General features: G+C 43.3%; 1 protein-coding gene across 5 annotated transcripts in view; it reads left to right on the top strand.

The window, feature by feature from the left end:
• The window catches only part of LOC140403423 (TOG array regulator of axonemal microtubules protein 1), a 212718-nt gene that overhangs the window by 158224 nt on the left and 41738 nt on the right, over positions 1–12756 (top strand). For 4 of the 5 annotated variants that reach the window (XM_072491358.1, XM_072491356.1, XM_072491343.1 and 1 more), the window contains 2 exons: positions 8023–8179; positions 9861–9998. In XM_072491358.1, the coding sequence (XP_072347459.1) occupies positions 8023–8179; positions 9861–9998 (295 nt within the window). The remainder of the gene's footprint in view (positions 1–8022; positions 8180–9860; positions 9999–12756) is intronic. The other variant, XM_072491350.1, reaches the window with a different exon arrangement.

Below are 12756 nucleotides of genomic sequence, written 5' to 3'. Positions count from 1 at the left end.
AGTTCCTCATACTCTTCCCCCCCCCCCAAATGAGGGGAAGAGAGAAAATTTACAGGATTAAAGAGTTAACAATTGAAAAACCATCCCCCCCCTTCCTCGTCCCACATAGTCACCCCACCACTTTGTCCCAGAAGCTCTTTCTCTCGCCAGACTATTCCAGCTTCTCGTCCACTATGAATGTCCACGTCTCTTCTGCCGTCTCAAAGTAGTGGTGCTTCCCTTGGTATGTGACCCACAGTCTTGCCGGTTGCAGCATTTCAAATTTCACCTTTTTGTGAAGCACCGCCTTAGCCCGATTGAAACTTGCCCTCCTTCTCGCCACCTCCGCACTCCAATCCTGGTATACGCGGATCACCGCGTTCTCCCACCTGCAGCTCCGAATTTTCTTTGCCCATCTTAGGACCATCTCTCTGTCATTATAGCGGAGAAACCTCACCACTATGGCTCGAGGTATTTCTCCTGCCCTGGGTCTTCGCGCCATAACTCGATAAGCTCCCTCCACCTCCAAAAGGCCCGTCGGGGCCTCCGATCCCATTAGCGAGTGAAGCATCGTGCTCACATATGCCCCGACGTCCGCCCCCTCTGCGCCCTCGGGAAGACCTAAGACTCTTAGATTCTTCCTCTTCGAATTATTCTCCAGGGCTTCCAACCTCTCCACACACCTCTTGTGCTGCGCCTCGTGCGTCTCTGTCTTCACCACCAGGCCCTGAATTTCATCTTCATTTTCAGCAGCCTTTGCCTTCACGACCCGAAGCTCCAGCTCCTGGGTCCTCTGCGCCTCCTTTAGCCCTTCAATCGCCTGTAGCATCGGGGCCAACACCTCCTTCTTCAGCTCTTCCACACAGCGCCGCAGGAACTCTTGTTGCTCCGGGCCCCATATCGAACGGCCATCTTCCGACGCCATCTTGCTTCGAACTTCCCTTCCTTGCCGCTGCTCCGAAGGATCCACTGCAATCCTGCCGCTATCCTCTCCTTTTTCCATCAGTATCCGGGGGGATTCCCTTCTATTTCACCGCACAGTGATTTTGGCCGTTTAAAATTGCCGTTGGGGCTCTTATCAAGAGCCCAAAAGTCCGTTCCAACGGGAGCTGCCGAAACGTGTGACTTAGCTGGTCATCACCGCACCCGGAAGTTGTCGTTTAATAGATTCATATTCAGTCAGTCAGCTGTACTGAATAAAGTGGTTCATCACCATCTTTTCAAGGCAGTTAGCACAAGCAATAATTGCTGGAATTTCATTTAAATAAGAAACCGGAATACCCAATAATTAACTGACAGAACTACACTACAAGATTTCACGTTTTTAAATAACAATATGGTAAGAACCCGCTGATCAAATCCCAGAAGGATAACTTGAAATACTGGTTCTTAGTGGTGTATATTTATTTAGAATACTGTGAGGGGCACTGTATAACCCAGTCATTGTGTAAACAATTAATAAAGAATACTAATTTAAGTAAAAAAAAGAAAAAACACAACAAAAAACTAATATACATTATGACACTTAAGTGTATGAATAACTAAACATACGTTTTATCTGAAGTTATCTTTTTCCCAAAATATACCCATGTTCTCTGAACTCACTTAAGACACACCCTTTTCCCAAACAACATCCAATTTTAGTAACTCTATAGATCTATTCCAGTTGATAGTTAGCACACAATACCGCTTAGGTGACCAAGTCTGGGAAAAAGTCTGTTCCTGGTTCAGTGAAGGCACGGAACTGCATCTTTTAAATGGGAATATTTGCAATCTTCCATGGGTCTAAATGATAGCTGGAGCAGGCCTCTGTGGCTCGGAGTGAAGATAGAACTGCCTGTTGAGCTGTTAGATGGCGAACTAGCCTCCTTCCCAATGAGGGTGCTAGCAGTCTCTTTGATATTCCCCTCTGTGGATTCTGCCCTCCACCTCTCTCAAATTCCTTGCCTTTAGAAGTTATCATTTGCATAGTCACACTGATCTCTCGCAAATAATGTTTCTGATATGGCCATTCGCACCTCAATATCTCTAGACACCTGCTAATCTTGTTACTGGGCAAATCACATCTCAGTACTCCTCTAGGGGCCTGCTAGTTTTGTTACTTTTCTGGTATTTTAATTTTATCTCTCGTTCACTGTTAATCTTGTTAACTTTCCACATTCCCTTTTAAAGTTTTTCCAATTAAGGGGCAATTTAAAGTGGCCAATCCAATTACCCTGCACATCTTTGGGTTGTGGTGGTGAGACCATCGCCGGCACGGGGAGAATGAGCAAACTCCACACGTACAGTGACCTGGGGCAGAGATCAAACCTGGGACATTGGTGGCATGAGGCAGCAGTACTAACCACTGTGCTCCCGTGTCGCCCACATATTCATGACAAATAAATGTTATTGTATATTAAAAAGAGCTAAACAAAGTAACCACTCTTAAAATATCAGCATAGCTTATTAAGACTTGTGCTTTAAACTCAGTTCTACTTTTTAATTCAAAATCCCAATCCCGGGTCATTAATTTTTCATCTGGGACAGAGCCATAGGTATATCACAGCTCTCTGGAATTCAATCTAATTTCTCTTCAATATTCCAGCTATTCTCCGAGGTGCAAAATTTCATGGGAGTTCTTGTAGTTCCAGTAGTTTTTGCTAAATGACCCTTAAATTTCATCACAGATCTCACGACTCTGGATTCCACAGCTCAAGCACCACAGGGGTTTAAAACGTCAGAAAACTTCTTCGGTTTCCAATAGCCCACTGCTATGGTTTCAAACTGCAACTAAGCTGATTGTCTTCCAGAACTGCAACAATTTATCCCTCTTTCACTGAGGACAACTGTAGATTTTCTTTTGTTTAGCTTACAGCTTACAACTAAATAAATCTTTTAGTACTTTTTCTCCTTACCAACTTTGTCTTAAACTGAATATCAGCTTCTCCTTGCAGACTGCATTATGGTTGACAGATCTACTCTACATTCAGGTGTGGGCCTGGCTTTATCTCTTGATTTTCAAGGAGTTACAAGCTACAAAAGATCCAAAACTAACATAGTCTCTTAGCTGCTTTTTCAAACATCAACCAGTCTTGCGTGCTGGCTATACCTATCTGAATTCACAGAGACAAACTCAAAACAAAGAATCTCGCTAAACTCCACCCATCTCCAAGGAGATGGCTCACTGCCTGTTCCCTGGTATAAATGCAAATTAACTACCTTTTAATTCCAAAGCTTTTCTTAATTCTGAGAAAGCAGATGAACAGCATATATTTACTGGAATAACTGCAGATGTCATGTCTCCAGTTATATAGCTCAGTAATCCAACCTGCTGTTTATGTTCTTGCCTTTCTAGCTGTTAACATCTTACGTCAACATGGCCCCAACCACTTTGGTGTAACAAACTCCAAATTTGTTTAAATTGTATTTACTTCAGGATTATAACCAGTTTCTTAACCTGGGGTGGGATTCGGTGGGGCGGGCCACTCCAACACCTTCAGGGGCTAGGCCGGCGCCGGGGTGGTTTGCGCCGGCCGGCGGGGAAGAGACTTGGCGCCACGCCAACCGGCGCCGAAGGGCCTCCGCCGGCTGGCACATGCGTGGGAGCGCCAGCGTGTGCTGGCGTCATCCCAGCGCATGCGCAGGGGGGGTTCATCTCCGCATCGGCCATGCGGAGGACCACAGCGGGCTACGCAAAGAATACAGTGCCCCCACGGCACAGGCCCGCCCGCAGATCGGTGGGCCCCGAACGCGGGCCAGGACACCGTGGGGACACCCACCGGGGCCAGATCCCCCCGCGCCCCCCCCCCCGAGGACCCCGGAGGCCGCCAGCGCAGCCAGGTCCCGCCGGTAAGTACCTACTCTCATTTACACCAGCGGGACCGGCTGGAAACGGGCGGCCACTCGGCCCATCGCAGGCCGGAGCATCGCCGGGGGGGGCGCTGCCAGCGGCCGCCAAACGGTGCGGCGCGATTCCCGCCCCCACCAAATCCCCAGCGCTGGAGAATTCGGCAGCCGGCGGGGGCGGGATTCGGACCCGGCAGGGGGTCGGAGAATCCCGCCCCAGGATTTTTCATTTATCTTAGGTTTGACATTCTAACCTTTTAAAATTAAAAGTTATATTTTAAAACATATGAATTATGAACAAGCTATTCACAGCATAATTCAGAATATATGACAGCCATTTCTTCTGTACTTGTTGTCAAAGTAATGGTGAAGCTTTTAGTGTTTGTCTTTATTATGCGCCATTGTCTGTAAATTATCAACCAGTTTATTAGTAAAATGTTTTACTCTGGTGACCTTATTTGTGAGATGAACGAAGGACAAACGTAGGCTCACGATTAAACCCAAAATTACTCACAAACACAATAAAAAGTTATTCTCCCAAATATTATCTGGCCAAAATTCTGATATCCATGCTGATGAATTTGATTGAGCTGTGGGTCCAATCCTCTGAGCCTCACTCATCTCAGGGCCCTCTTCTATGATGGTGGGTCTCGCAAGCCTCTTCCGCCCGTTCTCTGGTCCGCTGTTGCGTTTTCTCCATTGTCTCCGTGTCGAATCTTTGCTGAGGAGGGTCTCTGGGTGCTTCTTCTTCTACTCTTCGCCCACTTCCAGTAGTTTCTCCGTCGCTCAGCCAATGAGATCACCGGGCAGGGTCAAAACACCCAATACAGTTGCCGATTGTAGCCCCCCCCCCCCCCCCCCCGGCAGCACCACCACCACCACCACCCAGGAGTCCATCCTCAGGTGCATTGTCTGTACATAACCTTATCCCAAGGAAGGTAATGGCGGGAAATCAAGATGCCAGAAAGTCTGGCTGCATCTGGGCAATCCACAACAATCGATCTATCTGAATGGGGCTGATTATCTCCAATCTCCTGTTTACAGGACAAGTCCAGACTTGCCCTGGCTTGTTTGTCCCTGACCAGTGTACTCAAACTTGGCTGTTTGAATTTCCATCAGGCCTGTCTGTAGTTCTGACTGTGGTTTTAATTTAAAGTGTCCATTTTTTTATTTAAAGTGCATTGAGCCTAAGATTCAGGCCATTGACCATTTTACCACAGCGCAAATGATAGAGCAACTTCAGGTGAAGGGCAGATGCACAATTAAATATCTGTATATCCAGAGGTTGCTAACAGCACAGTAGCACAGTGGGTAGCACTGTTGCTTCGGAGTCTGCACGTCGTCCCTGTGTCTGCGTGGGTTTCCTCCGAGTGCTCCGGTTTCCTCCTACAAGCCCTGAAAGACATGCTGTTAGGTGAATTGGACATTCTAAATTCTCCCTCTTGTACCTGACCAGGCGCCGGAGATGTGGCGACTTGGGACTTTTCACAGTAAACTCATTGCAGGGTTAATGTAAGCCTACCTGTGATAATTAAGATTATTAACAGAGTTATTTCATGAAAACAACATCTTAGTCTACATCGCCACTGATATGTTTGAATGATGTTAAATTGCTGTGTTTGCGGATATGAATTAAACTATCCAAAGTAAGTTAAGTCTTATCCATTCAAATCTAAGCACACTTTCAGTGCATTGTTTGTGTTTACTGCTTTTCTTTCATGCAATTTTTCTTTCCCACTCTTTATTCTATTTTCTGAGTTGGCATTTAATAGAAACGTACACGGAAAATAGAAGCAGGACGAGGCTATTCCGCCTTTCGAGCCTTTCATTATGATCATGGCTGATCATCAAGTTCAATACCCTGATCCCACTTTCCCCCCATGTCCTTTGATCCCTTTTGCCCCAAGAGCTATATCTAATTCCTTCTTGAAATTACACTGTTTTTGCCACAACTACTTTCTGTGGTAGTATATTCCACAGATTCACCACTCTGGTGAAGAAATTTCTCCTCACCTCAGTTCTAAAAGGTTTACCCCCTTATCCTCAAACTATGATCCCTGGTTCTGGACTCCCCCACCAGCGGGAACATTCTTTCTGAATCTACCCTATCTAATCCTGTTAGTTTTATAAGTTTCTATGACATCCCCTCCCACTCTTCTAAACTCCAATAAGTATAAGCCTAACCGATTTAGTCTCTCCTCACATGACAGTCCCACAATCAGCCTGGTAAACCTTCGCTGCACTCCCTCCATAGCAAGAACATCCTTCCACAGATAAGGACACAAAAACTGCACACAATACTCCAGGTGAATTCACTCACTCTAATTTGCACTTGCTTCTCGGTCCTTGTGCTAATTATTTCACAATTCCTCAAGCTGATTGGTGAAGGAGATACACATTTACTTGCACTGTTCAGTCAGGTTCCCAATGCCCTGTTCCCCTCAGTGCTGTTATCAGCTTGCACTTTTACAACTTGCCACATGTGGTAATACCAGGTATTGCGGTACCTGAGAGGTGGGTGACCATTGGTTAGACCCAGGAGTCTACCATTGGCTGATGTACATAGCTCCGCCCTGAGAGGCGGAGTATAAGAACAGATGCCGTCCCAGCAGCCTTCACTTTCTGTATCGAAGCTGCTGGGGAAGAGTTCTAGCAGATTAAAGCCTATTAGTTATGACTCACCTTGTCTTGAGAGTAATTGATTGCGCATCACCACATGACAAATTTAAAATCCTAATCGTGCAAGAGTAGTGGTAGATGCCATAGTATGCCCTACTGCGGCAAAATATTTTAGATTATTGACAGTTTTACAGTTAGTTAAATTTGATATTCAGAATCTGGTGGCACATTTCTTAGTGTAACATTTATAAATCTGTTGAAAGTAGTTTTAATTTTTTTTGTGTGATGTGGGTGTTGCTGGTAAGGCCTGCATTTGTTGCCTATCTCTAATTGCCCTTGTGAATGACTTGCTAGGCTATAGTAGAGGGCAGTTAAGAGTTATATACATTGCTGTGGGTCTGGAGTCACAACAGATGAGGATGACAGACTTCCTTCCCGAAAGGATATTGGTGAATTAGATGGGTTTTTACAACAATCAATGAGAGTTATCATGGTCACCATTAGTGAGACTTTATATTCCAGGTTTATTCATTCAATTTAAGTAAACCAGCTGTCGCGGTGGAATTTGAATCCATATCACCAGATCATTAGTTTGGGCCTCTGCATCACTCGTCCAGTGACATTACCACTACACCATTGTCTCCTTAAAGTTATTACATTTGTGAAAGATAAATACCAATCAGTTGTCAGCCTTTGCTTCGAATTTCAAGTTTCCAGTTGAATGTAATTTTTGTTCTGATTCTTTTTTATTTGGCTCAGATAGGTGTATTTATGGAAAGCACAGATTAGGATATATAGATACCATGATAGACATGCTGCTATAAGAAGCCAATTCAAGTGCAGAAATATTTTGCAAGACGTCAGTTTGGTTCTCACCTAAAAGACAAAAGGTTGTGGGTTCAGCTCCCATGGCACATAATCTAAACTGTAAAATACTGAAAGATTGTTGTGCTGTCTGAGGTACGTTCTTTCATTTCAAAAATATTAAACTGAAGCATCATCTAGTGATATAGTGGATATTAAAACCAAAATGAAATCTCTTCCTAGTGGCTAGTCAACATTTCCCTCAGTAAACAGGTAACCTTGCAATGTACAAAATAGCGGCTACGTTTACCGACCTGACTAGGACTGAAATTAAAGCAATTAATAGTTTGAGAAGATTTTGGGAATATTTCAGTACAATAATTGTCAGCTCAGGCTCAGTGAGTAGCACTCTCACCAATTAGTTGGAAGCTCCTGGGTTCAAATTCTACTCCAGATACAAGTGGACATAATCCAGGCCACATCATTGAGGAATGCTGCACTCTGCCCAGGTGAGTATATAAGAACCCATAGCCATATTTCAAAAAACAGTAGGGGAGTTCACCCAAGTGTCCTGGCCAATAATTATCCTTCAATCGATATTACAAAAACAAAAGCAAAGATTTTCTTGTCACTATCCTATTCCTGTTTGTAGTACTGTGTTGTTCTCATATTGACTGCTGTATTTCCTATATTGCAACAGTGGTTATGACTATACTTCAAAAGTTCTTAATTGGTTTGGGATGTCCCAAAGTTATGAAAGGTATTTATAAAAGCATATTCTTTCTTCTAAAGATCTCCATGTCAAAATCAGCTCGGGATAAAATGAAGCAAAGGAAACGGGAAGGGATACAACAGTCTCATTCAGTGGAGCAAGGTGATCATGCAAAGAAGGAAGAGAGATTACATGAAAGACTAAGGAACATGGACCCAGACAAAACACGAACTGAAGGTAAAGTTGCTACATAGATCAACTATTGTTTTTTCTAAACTGGCATTTTTTTCTCATTTTATACAGGAAAGTCTTGCGGATGTGTATTTAATCGCTAGTTTGCGAGCATCTTGAAGGAATTCTGAACTCCGTGCTGGCTAGTTAATTGAGAATTCACCTTGTATGTTGTGACAAGTCTAATCTTATTAGGAGTGAGTAAGCAATTTGTACAATGCACGACCCTTTAACTTTTTTCTCTGCCGCTGAGTACCTGTTGTAACTTAGAGGCTGACTTTTGTGCAATCTGCATGAGAGCATACAGATCCCTATGAGGAAGCATCAATTGTGACACTGACATAACTTAACCATGTTATGTTAAACACCTCTCCGGAATGATATTGCTGCAAGTAATCTTGTATTTATAAGTTAAAAATTTCACAAAAACAATTTGAAACGATATGGCTGCCGCAGGGAAACCCCCTGCGTATGCGCAGAAAACACGCCTGCGGTTCTGCGCATGCACCAGAACATGCTGGCGGTCCTGCGCATGCGCTAACTCACACTGGCCGGCAGAGGCCCTTCGGCGCTGGTTGGAGCGGCGCCAACCCCTCCAGCGCCGGCCTAGCCCCCGGAAGTGTGGAGGATTCTGCAACTTTCGGGCGACCCGACGCTGGAGTGGTTCACGCCGCTCTTTGGCGCCGGTACGGGCCGCCCCGCCAATTCCAGGAGAATCCCGGCCCTGATCTTCCTTGCTTTGACTCAACATCCTTCTTCCTCAACTTTGGGAGGTTTCAGCAACCAAGGCTTAGAACATAGAAAGTTAACCTGTTAATATCTTTGAAGTGATTATCAAGCCTTTTACTTCCCTACTCACTTTCAGCACAATTTTGGAAACTCAATGAAACAATTGTTTACTCAATGAAACAATTGTTTGGCTCAACGGAATGAATCGTGATAAACTGGTCTTATTGGCATCACCCAAGGAGTTGTTTTGGAGAATTCTTCCATTTCATTATTTTAATTTGTCCTTACTACTCAATTGTAAGCCTACTCAAAAATTGTAAGCATTTAATATTTTGCATAAACTTCATAAACAATTATCATATTGGCCGATTTCCTTCATAGAATATACTTTTGTTTATGAGTTTTGGTTACCTTCTCAATAATGTACCAATGGTTTGTAAAGAGATTTTCCACATTCTGAGCTATTTCACCGTAGAAAGGAAGGAAAGTTGGTGAGCGACGGTAGAAACTTGTGAGAAACTGTAGAAAGGAAGAAAAGTAGGTGCGAGAATGTAAGCTTCACCAATATAGCATGGCGAAATTAAATAATGGGAGATTCTAGCCATTATTAACTTATGTTTCCTGTCCATGTGGAGTTTGCACATTCTCCCCTTGTCTCATGGGTCTTGCTCCCACAACCCAAAGATGTGTAGGATAGGTGGATTGGTCACGTTAAATTGCCCCTTAATTGGAAAAAAATAATTTGGGTATTCTAAATTGTTGTTTCTTAAAGGTAAGCATTTTGTTGCAGTTCTTACAATTGTATATTGATGAAGTTGAAATTGACTGTGCGCTTACATACTTTTTTTTTTTACAAACAGAACCAAAATTGTTGGAGTTGAATTGTGATTTGAAAGTTTATAAATCAAAAACAAATACTTAAAATTAAACTTCAGCGACCATTTCCTTTTTAATTTAGGTTTGAGCAACAGCAATGATATTTTCATTAAGTTGAAAACTGATTCTTCACCCGTAGAAATAGCCACTCTTAGTCCTTCACAACTCAAACACAGCACTGGTGTGAGGAGAAATCGAACTTCCAGCTCACCAAGTTCCGGTAAGAAGAAACTGTTCAATCTATCAATAAGTATTAGGCCATTTGGCACATTGAGTCTGCTCTACCATTCAATCATGGCTGATATGTTTATCATCCCCATTATTCTGTCTTCTCCCCATAACACCTGATCCCCTTATTAATCATGAACCTATCTATTTCTGTCTTAAAGACAGTCAGTGACTTGGCCTCCACAGCCTTATACAACAATAAGTTCCACAGATTCACCACCCTCTGGCTGAAGTAATTCCTCCTCATCTCTGTTTTCAAGGATCTTCCCTTTGGCCTGAATCCAGTTTCTCCTATTAGTGGAAACATGCTGTCCATGCTCACTCTATCTAGGCCTCTCAGTATTCTGTAGGTTTCAATGAGATTCCCCTCATCCTGCTAAACTCCATCGAGTACAGACCCAGAGTCCTCAACCACTCCTCGTGTGACAAGTCCTTCATTGCGGGATCATTCTTGTGAATCTCCTCTGGACCCTCTCCAAGACCTTTTTTAGATTAAAAAAAAAAAAATGTATATATAAATTTAGAGTACCCAATTATTTTTTTTCCAATTGTTATGGACGAGGCGTTTGCAGAACCCCAAAATGTATCATGGAATTCAACCAACCTCTTTGTTTAATGGATTTGTTGCTTTTCCTAGCACACTGCTTGTTCCCTAGGAGTGGGATTACAATTATGGATACGTGGGTTTTTAAACACAAAACACTGTTTATTCCATGAACTCAACTTAACATCTTAAATAAACATTGGATCTCTTAACACCCTTTACTTCAAAGATAACTCTGAAAATATTGCAACAGTAAATAATTCCTCAAAATGTTCCTTCAAATTTCCAAGAGACTTAACACCTTTAAACAGAATCACATCAGGTTAAAGGCTTTACTATTATGAGTTTAAATCACCCAAATGATCCAGAGATAGTCTTTCATGACAGAGATCCAGCTCACTGCAAATACAGACACTCCCCAAGCTCTTTTCAAACTGCAAAACTAAACTGCAAAATGGCTGACCTGAGCTCAGCCCCACCCACTCTCTGACATCACTGTTTTCTTAAAGGTACATTGCTTAAGCATCCATGTCTTAAAGGTACTCTCACATGACACAATTAAGGGGCAATTTAGCATGGCCAATCCACCTAACCTGTACATCTTTGGGTTGTGGGGTGAAACCCACGCAGACACAGGGAGAATGTGCAAACTCCACATGGACAGTGACCCAGGCCGGGATCATACCCACGTCCTCGTCACCCTAGGCAGCAGTGCTAACCACTTTGCCACCATACCGCCCATACTTCCTTAGATAAGGGGCCCAAAACTGCTCACAATACTCCAAATGGGGTCTGACCAGAGCCTTAAACAGCCTCAACAGTACATTCATGCTCTTGTATTCTAACCCTCTCGACATGAATGCCAACATTGCATTTGCGTTCCTAACTGCCAACTGAACTTGCATGGTAACTTAAGTGAATCCTGAACTAGGACTCCTGAGTCCCTTTGTGCTTCTGATTTCCAAAGCCTTTTCCCATTTAGAAAATAGTCTGGCCTCTATTCTTCCTATCAAAGTGCATAACCTCACTCTTTTACACATTGGATTCCATCAGCCAATTCTTTGCCCACTCTCCTAGCCTGTCCAGGTCCTTCTGCAGCCTCCCTGCTTCCTCAATACAACCTGTCCCTCTACTTATATTTGTATCATCTGCAGACTTAGCAACAATGCCCTCAGTTCCTTCTTCCAGATCATTAATGATATTGTGAATTGCTCTGGCCCCAACACTGACCCCTGCGGAGCACCACTAGTCATCAGCTGTCATCCTGAAAAGGATCCCTTTACGTCCACTCTTTGCCTTCTGCCAGTCAGCCAATCCTCTATCCATGCCAGTGTCTTGCCCCTAACACCATGGGCTCTTATCTTATTTAAAAGCCTCCTTATTGGCACCTTGTCAAAGGCCTTCTGTTATTGTAAATAGATCACTTCCACTGGTTCTCCTTTATCTAACTTCCTTGTTATCTCCTCAAAAATCCTAACAGGTCAGTCATGACCTCCCCTGACAAATTTGTGCTGACTCAGTCCTGTATTACCATGCACTTCTAAGTACTCCGCAATCTCATGTTTAATAATAGACTCTAAAATCTTACCAACAACCAAAGTCAGGCCAACCGGCCTATAATTCCTGTCTTTTGCCTCCTGTCCTTTCTTAGCCATTTCTCCTCCCCCCCCCCCCGCCAGACAAGCTCTGAACCTGCTTGTTTTTTCAGCATTGTCCATTTTCCCTGCAATCTTTGCAAAGTGTCCATTTTGTAATTGGGAAGTGGTCATCCCAGATGGCTACACACCCTCCTTGTGATCCTCAACGCGAAGCGTGAAGGATCAAAAAAAACGCGTCTTCTTTGTTTTCCTCCCAAGTTGGGCACCCGTAAGCACTTCATAGGCTCTACACTGCTCTGTCCTATGAATTGCAACTTTTACCGAAAATTATTTTATATACATACATCATTATAAAACTCTACAGGGCGCCATGACATTCAGGCATGCATTAAAAAAATAAGAAACTGGAATCTCTAACTATCCTAAATAAACTATCCTCACTTAAACAATCAAAAGTAATCTACAACATTTTAAACTGTACAAATAGCAGCAACACAAGTCTCTCTGGCTTGGCAGTCAAGCACAGAGGTTTACATTTCTTTATTAAATGAACAAAACACACACAAAAAAACGGATGCACTTTAATTCACTTAAAGGGGTTGGGGGGT

The sequence above is a fragment of the Scyliorhinus torazame genome, chromosome 2 (assembly GCF_047496885.1).
Source record: "Scyliorhinus torazame isolate Kashiwa2021f chromosome 2, sScyTor2.1, whole genome shotgun sequence".
NCBI lineage: Eukaryota > Metazoa > Chordata > Chondrichthyes > Carcharhiniformes > Scyliorhinidae > Scyliorhinus > Scyliorhinus torazame.
Note: the sequence above shows the minus strand (reverse complement) of the source record. Positions and strands in the feature narration are given on the sequence as shown.